This window comes from Euphorbia lathyris, chromosome 2, assembly GCF_963576675.1.
Source record: "Euphorbia lathyris chromosome 2, ddEupLath1.1, whole genome shotgun sequence".
NCBI classification, from domain to species: domain Eukaryota; kingdom Viridiplantae; phylum Streptophyta; class Magnoliopsida; order Malpighiales; family Euphorbiaceae; genus Euphorbia; species Euphorbia lathyris.
In genome coordinates this window covers 118809234-118823304 of record NC_088911.1, presented here as the reverse complement: position 1 = coordinate 118823304, position 14071 = coordinate 118809234, and the positions used below count along the sequence as shown (strand labels likewise).

The 14071-nt window shown below is 35.2% G+C and overlaps 1 protein-coding gene across 1 annotated transcript; it reads left to right on the top strand.

Moving 5' to 3' along the window:
• Positions 1 to 269: 269 nt before the first annotated feature.
• On the top strand, positions 270 to 4440 carry LOC136219679 (acireductone dioxygenase 2). The gene is made up of 7 exons (XM_066007167.1): positions 270 to 427; positions 1992 to 2103; positions 2198 to 2292; positions 2681 to 2795; positions 2883 to 3007; positions 3817 to 3887; positions 3989 to 4440. Exons 1-7 carry the CDS (start codon positions 410 to 412, stop codon positions 4053 to 4055), a joined length of 603 nt encoding a protein of 200 aa, XP_065863239.1. The 5' UTR covers positions 270 to 409; the 3' UTR covers positions 4056 to 4440.
• The last annotated feature ends 9631 nt before the right edge of the window (positions 4441 to 14071 follow it).

Sequence of the window (14071 nt, the reverse complement as noted above, 5' to 3'; positions counted from 1 at the left end):
TTCGTTTTTACCAAATTAAAAAAACACAATAGTTTTTTTTTTTTTTTGTGGGAATCAATATCAATTTAACAAATGTTTTTTTTTTTTGGAACTAACCTAACAAAAACGCTGACATTTAGCAGCAATGTCCACACTAGTCGTCGCCTTCCACAGGCGAAAAGACAATAATACTATTGCAGCCATTCAGTTAATCTTACACGTAATTTTATCTGGAGCAACAACTAATACATTGTCTAGCCACAAAATATGAAATATCCAACCAATTCTCGAGGGCATTTCGGTATTTTAGCTGTGCAAGGAACTTGCAAATTTTATAAATCATTTTCTCTCTAGGCGTCATCATCCATATCGATATCGCGTTAAGCCAAAGCACCGAGGAAGCAGCCATTTGAGCAGAGAGCAAGTAAACATGGTTGCGCCACACAAGGTATTTCTTAGAAAGCTTCTTTAATATCTCTATTTTAGCTGCTTGACTTGGTGCATATAATGGATGATTCGCTCTGCGCGCGCTTAGCGATTATATGTTATGTCTATGAAATCCCATGAGATTTTCATTCCTAAATCCTATTCCCTGGTGCTTGAGATGAAACCCTAGCTGGTGAATAAAGTTATGAAACATTAATTGGTTTTTATGTTCGATTTCAATTGGAATTGGACTTTCTAGTATTGGAATTTTTACAAGTTCGGATTGTTTCTTATTGAGATGAGCAGCGTTCAATTGCTTTGATCAATTTTTGTTTGTCCCGTGAATTTTACTGGATAGGAGCTCAAATTGGAATTGCATGGATCATCTACAACTCATTTTCTAGGTTAAAAGAGACGACTAATTATATTTCATGTGAAATATTAAGTAGGGATGTTGCCATCTATGCTGTAAACCTTTGAGGTGATCCATCTCAATATGAAGAGGACTCATTTTATCAAATCCTTCACATATGTGCACATAATACATATATTTTGCATGTATGCTGTGGATTAGCCAAATTTACAAGATAGCTACTGTAAACGACTTAGCCCCATTTGCTGCCGTGGATAGGCTGGTATCAAACTGCTTTTGCACTTTGCAACCACTATGCGCTGGGAGTTAATGATTTTTGAAATGCTAGAGTTTCTAGCTACCCCAAAACCATGTGCTGCAGCAGGTCCACAGTCCGAATCTTTCTCATTTTGCCCCTGAGGTTCTACCGCGAATTATTGTGGCATCTGATGCTATTTACCTACAAAAATTTCTGTCATTTCTGTTTTAATAGTTTAATTGATAAACTGAAACGGTTGATAGGATGAAGCAATTCTGTACAACTTAATGCTATATTCTTAAATTATAAAAGAGTTGGTTTCAAGCAAAATTCTGTCCGGTTTGTATATTACATTGAATCTTCATATTAAGAGTAATAGCCGGAAATGGATTTTCATAGAATACTGCAGTGTGTTAGTGTATATGAAATTGTCCGTTGTTATTTTTAACTTCTATTCGTGGTTTTCTTTTTCACTTTCTATGGTTGTTATTATTTTTGTGGTTGAAGAGCATAAGCTGTACCTGTACATTAACTAGAGATATGATCTCAAAAACTGGTAATGGATTCTAGTGTAACTCTGGCATTTGGTCTATGGTGATAGTGCATGTAGGAGAAAGGAAATGGTGATAGTAGTGCTGGTATTGCCAATCTTTGCAAAAGTTAGAGATGGGTTTGTTTCTAAAGAATGTAAAAGAGAACAGAGACAATAGATACCCAGGGGACTTTGTATCTTATATGGCTGTGTATTTATAGGAGCTCCATATTCAATTATCCTCATTTGCCGTTGTTTCTAATGTAGGGTCTTTGTAGTATTAACATTACATTGCCAAATTCTAAAGACCTTTGTAGTATTAACATTACATTTCTGTAACTTTGGTTTTCCACAGATAAATTTGTTAGAAACATGCTGAAAAAAAGAATTGTAAATAGGCTGTGGCAGTTTTCTTTATTTTCTGTGTTTCTTAACTTTTGCAGGATCTAAGAGAAGAAGTTATTCAAGCATGGTACATGAATGATAGTGATGAAGACCAGAGACTGCCCCATCACAAGGATCCTAAGGAATTTGTGTCCCTAGACCAACTTGCTGGTACACATCATTGCAAAATGGCTTTATTTTATGAGATCATCAAAATCTTAAAGGAACTTCAATTCACCTTCATTAAACAATTCTTGCCTTGTAGAGCTTGGGGTAATCAGTTGGAGACTAGATGCTGACAATTATGAAACAGATGAAGAGTTGAAGAAGATCCGAGAAGAACGTGGATATTCCTACATGGTTTGTTCCATTACTTTATTTAGTCCTGTTAAATTTGTCATCTTGTTATTATTCTATTTGTTTTATGGTGAGGATTGGTTGTTAGTTGTTACAGCAATGCCCAATATTTTGCTGTTTCTGTTGCTGTGCTATGGGAATGCCAATGTGGGAATAATTTTCACTGTTAGGATATAAGTTAGTTGTATTATGCTTCTTTCTCTTAAGTCATTCAATTTAGATGGAAAACCCATATATAGATGGGTCAATTGGAGGTTTCTCAGGCCTTTCAGAATAATGTTTGATCAGATAGGTGCTGCACTGCTGCTTGATTTGTTTCAGCATTAATGGTCAGTTATTTTTTTTGTGTTTGACAAGTACTCGGTGTTTACTAAATAATACTTTTTGCCAGGACTTCTGTGAAGTTTGCCCTGAGAAGCTTCCAAATTATGAAGAGAAGATTAAGAACTTTTTCGAAGAACATCTTCACACTGATGAGGAGATCCGTTACTGTGTGGCTGGAAGTGGTAAATATTTCTCCCTCTCTCTCTCTCTCTCCGATTTGTTGTTATGCTTGTCTGTTCAAGTCTCTGAATAATCTTGGGTTTGTGAAGGTTATTTTGATGTCAGGGATCATGATGAGCGCTGGATTCGTGTCTGGGTGAAGAAAGGGGGAATGATTGTTTTGCCAGCTGGAATTTATCATCGCTTCACTCTAGATACAGACAACTACATCAAGGTATATAAAAGAACATGTTGTGTTGTTTATTTGCCGGGAGGGGAAATTTGATAAGTCATTAACGTAGTCCTTCCTACTCTCCACCCATTTCTATGGTAACTAGGCTGTTGATATTTGTCGTGCACTGAGTGTTTTCTCATGCAGAATGATATATACCATGGGCTCGTGGCAGTGCTCCTACTATAACCAGTAGCACCATTAGACTTTAGTAATTAAAGATTTATAGTAACCACTAACCAATGATTTCATGGCTCTATCTAATACCATGTGTCGCTTATAGGGTAGTTTTCTGACCATATTCATTTGGTCAGTCACCTTTACCTTTAGATCTAGGCTTATCAGATCTAAGCTGCCTTATGATGATTTTAATCTCCACGAGCCTAGATCTATTCATTTAGTCAGTCGCTGACCCGGTGAAAACCACCGGTCGGTTATATCTCTTAAAAGAAGATATATTAGATATGCACTACTGTTCTATCTAATGCTGCCACCATCATCACCAATACTAGATTTGGCGTCCCCCTTTTTTGATGTTTTAGAGTGACACCATGTCATTTTATTATTCAGTAATGATATAGAATCTTAGATTATGGTACTAATATAGAATGATTAGGGGGCCTCAACATGCTTTTTGCCTAACTCTTCAGTTCGAAATTGGTAGTTTGATATTGAAAGATCGTAGTGTGTGATATTGAATGATGGTGTGGGCCTTTTGGACATGTCTTACAAACAGTTTGTACTTGTATTCACGCTGTTCTATATTTCCCCCTCAATACAGTTCCAATTTCTGACAATAAAAAGTGATGCAGGCAATGCGACTTTTTGTTGGTGATCCAATTTGGACTCCTTTCAACCGTCCACACGATCATCTACCAGCAAGGTATAAATAACTCTCTTATGATTATCATGATAGATATCTTTAGATTGTAGATGTGGGACCTTCACCTCATCATCTCTTACAAAGGTCGGACTGTTTTGCAGGAAAGAATATGTCAAAGCTTTCGTGCAAAAAGAAGTCGGCAATCGTGCTGTTAATGCCTCCGCATGAAATTCAGACGACTGCTTCAGTAGTGTCACATTGAGAGCTATGTTAACTTCAATAAGAATATAATTAAGAGTCAAAATGGTCTCTAATGTTGGCAGCCAATGTCAATTTAGTCCAACATTGAATTTTAGGTATCAATTTAGCCTCAACTTGGCAAAGTTTGTCAAATCAGCCTAAATTTGAGGTGTTAAAACTGATTGTGTTTGGGTCAATTTGTAAACTTAAGGATTGAGTTGATACCTTAAATTTGATTTGGGCTAAATTGATTATGAACGTCAACTTTAGGTCATTTGGATCCTTGTTTCGATAAGAATTTCATATTGTGTATACCTGTATTTTGCTTATGGCTGTTTGACTATTAAGTAATGGCTTTGCATGCTTGCGTCTATGTCGAGCGGTAACCTTATACTGGCATATCTCCTGTACTTTGACAGCAACCTATAGATTATACACCTGAAATATACGTACATTAATGGGAAAGCAATCAACTCTCACCCTCACAGATTAGTATGAAATATACAAATACACGGAAAATAGGAACTTCACGAATCTATATTAGATAGATGGAATGTAGAACTAATGGATAACAAACAGAAATTAATGGAGATACAATATAAATTATAAATGATTTGAGATGAATTCAGTCCTCTCTCTGATCATTTGAATTGAACGTATACTTGTGTTTAGTGGGCATAATTTATACAACATGGACTGTTGAACAGGAAAAGACCTGCCAATCAAACAATGAAGACATAATTTTATTAGATATAATTGGTATTAAGAAATAAATGTGTACATTCCTAAAAAAAAAAAAAAAAAAAGTGTACAAGTGATATTAGATATAATTGGTATTAAGAAATAAACGTGTACAAATGATATTGAATATATCGAATGTATAGTTAGAATAATATTAATTTTTCATTTTAATGAGATTGAGTATGAATTATGATTAGATTTCAAGTTCGATTAAATTATTTTTAAATATCAGATTAAATTTTTAATAACGTTCTGTTAAAGTTTATGGATGAAGCTTTTGACAGAATTGTTATCATACACATTTTGATTAAGATTTTATCATTAGGAGTACTAAATAATATAGGACAGGAGTTAAAAATCAATATTTTAGATAAATTAGAGCATGTGTTTCTAAATAATAGACTAGAGGTAAATACTATCATTATGGACAGCATTATGGATAAGTTAGAGATAAAGTTCTAATACTTTAAATAGTTTACAAGAAGAATATTGCCATAAGCTTTCAAAGAAATCTAAGGTGTCATTATTAGTTTGAATTTTCACTTAAAAAAAAAAAAAACACATGTAGATACCTTAAGCTGTAACTAAGTACGAGTAGCTCAATTGACAATACTGATCGAGTTTATGAGAAAAAATCTGTATTTTTTTTTTATAAAATAACCATTATTTTATATATTTTTTATTGACAGATACCCAAACTCTTTTGTTTATGAGTATTTATGTTTTAGATAAAAATAAAATAATTCGACTCTTGTTGCAATCATTTTTTCCATGCCACTCTATTTAAAAAAAAAAAAAAAGAAATCTCGTAGTAGATATGGCAATGTCGGGCATGTTTGGTGCGGTTCCACACTCATCTTCAAGCTTTCAGTTAGAGGTTTTATTATTATTATTATAACTATTTTTTATTATCTGGGATGTTGCATAAAAAAATCGTAAATCAAATATGGATCGACACGTGTATACGCGCAACGTGGTCTCCTTCACAGTAGACATCTGTCAGTTAACTTTGATTAAACAAATATTTTTCTCTTGTGTATGATTGTCTTTTTAAAGATGCCAAAAGCCAGTCTATCCCACAACTGTCGAGTCGCTATTGGATACTGTTTTCAAATAATTAATTAGCTATTGGTTTATGTCTATACCAACAATAATTGTTATCATTAATCCCAAAATAAATTTAGGGCATAACTTTCTTGGCAAACAAAAAGAATTCAGGACATAACTATTTTCAAGGTAGAATTTCTTACTAAATCTCTTAGGCTCAAGGGGCAGAATGTGGTGCAAAAATTTCATATGCCAATTTTTAATACATATTGTTTAATGTTTTCTAATCTATATTATAAGATATTAATTAGATTATTTCAATGAATAGTTTATTTTTAATACTTATCGTTTTAAAAATTCACAATTTAATGCAATTTTTTTTAAGAAAAAAAACATGTCAATGCAAATAAAGTAGACAAATAAAATTTGGTGGTCTACCCGACCATTCTATAAGTTTTAACATAGAATAAGTAGATCTAGTTATTTGTGAGTCAAACTATTCACAGAATAGCCAACAAACTTAATATTAGGGTCTGTTTGGTTCAGCTGTTAACTAATAACTATTGCGGTTGTTGTTAGCTGTTTGCAGTTACAGTAAGCTGTTAGCTGTTTATTATTAGCGTTGTGTTTGGTAAAATTATATTGAACTGTTGCTGTTCGGATTTAAAATGTCTAAAATGTGTATGTTTTAAATTAATCAACGATGAAATTATAAACGGAAAAATGTGACAAATGTCCATAAAATTGCTTTTGGCTGCCAACATTAGCGGTATAATTGCACAATTTTAGACGTTAAGGTAAGATTGCTCATAGCTACAAATGTTAGTGGTATTTTTTGCACCTTATCCTATTATAAAATAAAAAATGTGTTACACAAATTAATAAAAATAATCTATATAAAAGATAAAAAATTTATCGAACGCAATAAAACCTTGTTCTCTCGGTAATTATGTTGTAGAAATATAAATAATGTTAAAGAATAAATATATTTTGTGGAAATAAGAAGGATAATTTTATTAATAACAAATAACTACAAACAGCTGTTTATGAAAAGCTCCAAATAGGAGCTTTTCGTGAAACGCTCCAAAACGCTACCGTTTCCAGAGAAAATGCTAAACGCTGCGGTTATATAAACATAACCAAACGCTATATTTCTTGCGGCTTAGAATGAAACGCTAAACGCTCATCCGAAAAGCTAAAACAAACACCTACTTAATGTCATTAAAAGATAAAAAGTAAATAATTATAGTCCTCTAAAATAAGGCTATATGCTAACCGAAAATGAGTTTGTCTAAAATGTCCATCCACTATTACTGCATCAGTCTTAATCTAACAATTATCCAAACCATAATTTTCGAGCCAACTAAGGGTCTCTCTAATCCTCATAGCGTTTTCATCTTTAGTCAAACAATTACCCATACAACATTGTGGTTGATTCGAAGAAGATAAAAGATGACAAACGAGATGTCATGACTCCTTTCTTTTCGATCTATTTGGGTTTCCATGGAAATCTGTAGACCACAATGTTGATCCAGACACAAATGAATTAGTTTTTACTCGAATCTCTAATTTGAACTATGTCACCCTCTTTCCAAATAAACCCTAAACCACCACTCCTACTCCCACTAACACAATCAACACTGGCACATCCTGCATAACTCATTCCTTGTCTTAAAGCATCCAATTTCCTCTCCCCAATACATGTTTTACAGAGAAAACTAGAATATGTTTACAGTTACGGGTCAGGTCCAACAACATTCTAACTGCCCGTGGCTTGTTAAGTTCACGACAGTTTCAAGGAGACTCCTGATGATGGACGGACCTGACATGCAACACCCATCTAGAGCCTTTTTTTGTGCCCAAATCAATAGTGTTATCAAAACTTACTCCTTCATCTCCAAACCTATCCTCTCATCTGTGTTTGGGATTTATAATTACCACTCTCTCATCTTGATCCGTAATTATAGCTCCCTCATTAATAACACATGATCCACCAAAACCATCAATTACCATATTAATCTTCCCACTAATAATGTATTGATTCTGCACATCAACCCACTAACTACCCTAACTTCCTGAAAATGTCCATTATCCCTACTAATTGCATTAATTTCCTTTTGTAACGGCACGATTTCAACACCTCCCTCCCCCTTTAATGTACATCCACCTTCCACTTCCCAGAGACTAGTCTCCGTCACCATCCATCTAGCCCATTTGCCAGGTTATTTCATCCTCGAAAAGCCAACATATTGGGACTATAAGAACGTTCCACATTACCGTCATTTATCTCATTGACTAATGGACAAGAAAATTAGTATGGTCCAAAAGGCCACAAATAAAACAGTCTTTTGATGTTCATACTTAAAATCCATCGAAAACCAATGCTCTGTGGATTGCTTGATCTTCATCATTCTCATGAGAGATTTAGATACATCTATGGACACTTTTAAGCGTATGTACCCTCTCCATGTTTCCAGAAACTTATTTGATTCAATGGTAAGGAATCTACCTATATGATTAATGATTGCAATTGCAACTTTTTCCGACTTGAAGCCGTTAGGCAGGTTATATATAGACTTGAACCCAAGCATCAATATTTAAAAGAGGAATCTCAATAGGAATATCAGCTTGGGTCAACCTTTTAGCAAGAAGCAGTTTATTGTCAAATGTACATGTATCAATGACCCTTTTAGTATCGATCTCATGAAAAGACTGAAATAGGAACAAATTAATATGAGTCGCTTTAATGAAGACTTATTTTGCAGGCTTCCATAATGCATCCATAAGGTCACACAAGGAATGAATGTCCACTGATTTATTACTAAGAAACCTACCAACTAAGCACTAGGAGTGTACAATGAATTAATTTTTTGTATTTGGGTTACAATCCAACCCAAGCCATCAAAAGAAAAAATTCATGGGTTGGTTATTAAAACCACCCCAACCCATTAAATATTGAAGTTCAGTGGATTGGGTTGGATTGGTTATTAATTCAAATAATTTCAAATATAAATTTATACCTATTAAATATTTGATTAAACTAATGAGCTTACAAATATTTGTACCAAATAGAACGTAAATGATGTTAATTTTTTAGTTAGTTAAAAAAACACATGTGGTTTCGTATTTGTACAGGTAAGCACATATAAGTATTTTTGCTCTAAAATAAATGACTTGACACCTTTAAAATAGAGTAGTATTTTTGAGATTTTTTAAGTCACTTTTTGACCTGTTTTTTTTTTCTTCTGGAATTCCAGATTTCTAAAAAGAATTTAGAATTCAAGATTTCTAAAATTCAAGAATTTCTGGAATTCCAGAATTTCTAAAATTTGAAAATTTATGGAATGTCAGAATTTTTAAAATTTCAGAATTTTTGAAATTCTAGAATTTTTCGATTCTGAAATTCCAGATTCTAGAATTCTAGAATTTCTAGAATTCCAGAATTTTAAAATTCCAGATTTTCTAAAATTCTGAAATTTTTGAAATTCCAGAATTTTCGAATTTGAGAATATTTGGAATTTTTGAGTTTCTGAAATTCCATAATTTTTTAAATTCTAGAATCTTTGAAATTCCAGAATTTTTGAATTTTTTTTAAATTATAGAAATTCTGGATTCTGAAATTCCAGAATGTCTAGATTCTAGAATTCGAGAATTTCCAAAATTCCAGAATTTTTAAAATACTAGAATTTCTGGATTCTGGAATTTCTAGAATGCCAGAATTTCTAGAATTTCCAAAAATTCTAGAATTTTTGAAATTCAAATTCTAAAATATCCAGAATTTAATAATTTTTGAAGTTCCAAAATTTTTTGAAATTCTAGAAATCTTAAATTTTAAAAATTCCATAGATCTGAAATTCCAGAAAATTATGGAATTTAGGAATCTTAAATTCTAGAAAATTATGGAATTTTAGAATTTCTGATCTATAAAAACATGAACCATGTGTTTTTTTTAAATTAACCCTTAATTTTATAAGTTTTCTTTTGAGGATATATATAATTTAATATTTCGTGGAATTAGAGAATTATTATTTTTTGTTTTAGACGTTTTATATGTGGAATAAATATATATATATTTATTAACTATTAAATAAATGAATGTTTTGACGAAATTATTTATTGGATTGTGGACACATCCTCACATTTTATAAATAAATAAATATATTATTTTCAAGGAAACTATATATACAACAACAACAACAATAACAACAACAAAGCCTTAGTCCCGAAATGATTCGGGGTCGGCTAACATGAACCATCATATAAAATCGTGAAAATCAAGTCGTGTCAGCGACACAGATTCGCTCCCTCCACTCCATCCTATCCACTACCATATTTTCCTCAATTCCCAATAAACTCATATCACTCTCGATCACCCTCCTCCAAGTTTGCTTAGGTCTTCCCCTACCCCTCACCACTACATCCCTTTGCCACTCTTCGGTTCTCCTAACCGGCGCATCAAGCGCTCTACGTCTCACATGGCCAAACCACCTTAGTCGGTTTTCTCTCATTTTATTCTCAATAGATGTGACCCCTACTTTTGTCCTAATTATTTCATTACGCACCCGGTCCTTTCTCGTGTGACCACACATCCATCTCAACATACGCATCTCCGCCACCGACATCTTATGGATGTGGCAGTGTTTCACTGCCCAACACTCCGTACCATATAACAATGCTGGTCTAATTGCCGTCCGGTAGAATAAAAACTACTAATATTAAAAGAATATGTATGAAAAGAATAAGTATGAAGAGAATAATTCTGATTCAGTGGATGAATAATTCAAATTCCATTCAATATTTCTTAATCAAATCCAACCCAACCCAACGCAACAAATAAATTAGATAATATAGAATATGTTAGGTTGAATTGGTGGGTGGGGTATATTTTGTACAGCCCTACTAAACACCACCGTATATCCAACTGCTCTGTACTCATATCATCCTCCTCCACTATGATACCATATTCTTCCCAGGGCCGGTCCTGGTATTTTATGAGCCCCAGGTGAAATAAGAGATAATGGATCCTTGAATGAGTATTATAACTATATTTATAACAAAAAATTAGTATATATAGCAAAAATAAAAAATTTGGGCCTCTTTTAGCCTTGGACCCTAGACGGCCGCACTCCTGACATATGCTCAGGGTCAGCCCTGCTTCTTCTTTCTTCTCCAGGGTTAATTGGACGTACGGAATCTTCAATTTCATATTACTCAAAGATGCTATTTAAAATAGCCAAAAGAGAACTTCTAAAGAGAAAAAGAAAAATAGAAATAGAAAAGATTAAGAATAAAATGTTGGATTGTGAATCCCTTGATTTTCTATTAATCATGAAAGGGGTATTTATACAATAGTATGATTCCTATAATTATGCTAGAGGTAATTATAATAGGAAATACAATACAATTATGGTATAATTCCTATAATTATGCTAGAGGTAATTATAATAGGAAATACAATAAAGAGAGAATATTAACATATATAACAATATCTAACACACCCCCGTAGTCGAAACGGGAGGAGGACGCACGTTGAGACTAGCCTGAAAATCATCAAACAATACAGAAGGAAGGCCTTTGGTGAAAATGTCTGCAAGTTGATGTCGAGAAGGAACATGAAGAACTCGAACCTCGCCTTTGGCGACTTTTTCCCGTACAAAATGTATATCCATCTCGACATGTTTGGTCCGCTGGTGCTGAACAGGATTCTCGGACAAATAAACGACACTGACATTATCACAATAAACCAAATTGGACTTCCGAATGGGACAGTGAAGTTCGAGTAGGAGATTTCAAATCCAACAAGTTTCGGAGACAACATTTGCGACGCCCCTATACTCGGCTTCGGCACTCGAGTGAGAGAGGGTTGGTTGCCTCTTGGCGGACCAGGAGATGAGGTTGTCCCCAAGAAAAACACAATAACCAGAGGTGGAACTTCGGGTATCCGGACAACCTCCCCAATCGGCGTCAGTGTAAGAGACCATTACAAGAAATTAAATTATTATTCCGAAGAGAATTTAAAACTGTGGGCCCTGGATGACCCAAACGATTGTGCCAAATATTTCCTATTATAATTATGCTAGAGGTAATTATAATAGGAAATACAATAAAGAGAGAATATTAACATTGATAACATCGGGATATCATCGCAAGGACCAAAGGAGATAATCGCCTCAAATATGCCACGTGGCATAGGAAGCCGCCCGGCGGATCCCCCTGGGTTAGCTCTAAGAGATCCGCTGGCGGATCTCTAAGGCGAATCTCTCCATTTACTTAAAGTAACGGCTAACTGACAACTCAGCCATAATGATCATTAAATGAATCATTAATAGTCTTAACCCGCCAGGTTAAGAGTAACTTGTAACCGCCATTAAATGAGCATTAATGGAGACTCTCTAGTTACCTAGAAGTTACAAATCCATCTACTATAAATAGCCTACGTCTAGGCTATCAAGGTACATTCACTCATACTTACTTTTTGCTAAGCTCTGTCTATTCAGTTTATTCTCCATATTTGTTACTGACTTTGGCATCGGAGTGTCCCCGACCGATCCCAACGGCGCCTCACAGGGACGTGATCTGATTGGAAATTCCTCCAGTGTTATCAATTGGTGCGGTGAGCGTGGAGTCCTTGGTCAAATAAAGGATTTTTTGTTCACACTGAAAGATCATGACGGAGGAAAGACGAAACTCCTCCTCTGAGATTAAATCACTGATAATTACACCGCCAAGTGCTGGTCGCACAGATACGACCACTCCTGAGAATTGTTATAAATATCACAAGGAAAATGGCTACGCGGATGCTGGCTGGGAGTTGGCTCGAAAAACCAAACGACTTGGTGGACAAGGTAAATTGGATCGATTTATCCAAATAGAAGGAAGAGAAGATGCTAGACTCAAGGAGGACTCGACGAAAAGGAAGAGAAAAAACATAATTAACGTCATAGCTGGCGGACCTGGTTATCAGCCAACGGCAAAGAAAGCAAGGATGACCACCCTTGAGAGAATGTCATTAAATCGCCCTTTTTCAGATACAGGTCAGAAGATTGCACCCCATGCGGACGCACTGGTTGTCACCATGAGGGTTGAAGGTTGGGAAATAAGGCGAGTAATGATTGATACGGGAAGTTCATGTAACATCATTACGCGAGGAGCATTCGCCAAGCTCAAAATTGATCCTATCCGGGTAGAACCAACTGTGGTCGATATTTTAAGAGTCACTGGTCATACCATTCAGACGAAAGGTCAGGTTACTTTGGACTGCGAGCTTACTGGGGATGATAAAGTTTGGAGAGAAGATTTGGAGTTTTCAATCTTAGATGGACAATTAGCTTACAATATTATCCTTGGACGACCTTTTATCTCCGAAGTTGCAGCTCTTATCTCCATTCGCCATTTAACACTCTACATTCCCACGGCCAAGGGATGCATGATGGTCAAAGGTTGTCAAAAAGTGGCCCAAGAGACATATTCTGCATCCTTAATGATTCGCCCTCAATCTAAGGAGGAGGACGAGGAGGAACGCGTCACAATGGCTTTGGGGGAAACCGAAATGTACCCTGTGGCGGATGGGAAGCAGGTGCGGATAGCTAAAAGTCTACAAGGTGAGATCAGAGATGCAATCACCAAAGTACTTGGCGAAACTGAAGATGTTTTCGCGTGGAAGGATGAAATACTCCCCGAGATTAGCCCAGATGTGATCACCCATAAACTCAACATTGACAAAAACGCGGTTCCTGTGGCTCAGAAGAGGAGAAACCATGGTCCGAAAAGGCAAAAAGTGATTGAGGACGAAATCGCCAAGCTCCAAAAGGCGGATGCCATCGAGGAGGTGCTTTATACCCAGTGGTTGGCGAACGTCGTACTAGTCAAGAAAGCTGGCGGATCTTATCGTATGTGCATCGATTTCACAGATCTTAATAAAGCTTGCCCCAAAGATAATTATCCTCTACCGTGCATAGACATGCTTGTAGATGGAACTGCCGGTCACGCAATGTATTCCTTTACTGATGTAAAGTCTAGTTATCATCAAATCCCTATGGAGCCCTCGGATAGAATCAAGACCTCATTCGTAACACATCAGGCCACTTATTGTTTCAAAGTTATGCCCTTCGGGCTCAAAAATGCGGGAGCTACCTATCAGATGATGATGAACAAGATATTCGCGGACAATAAAAGTGGTAATTATTCCGTCTACGTAGATGATATGATCATTAAAA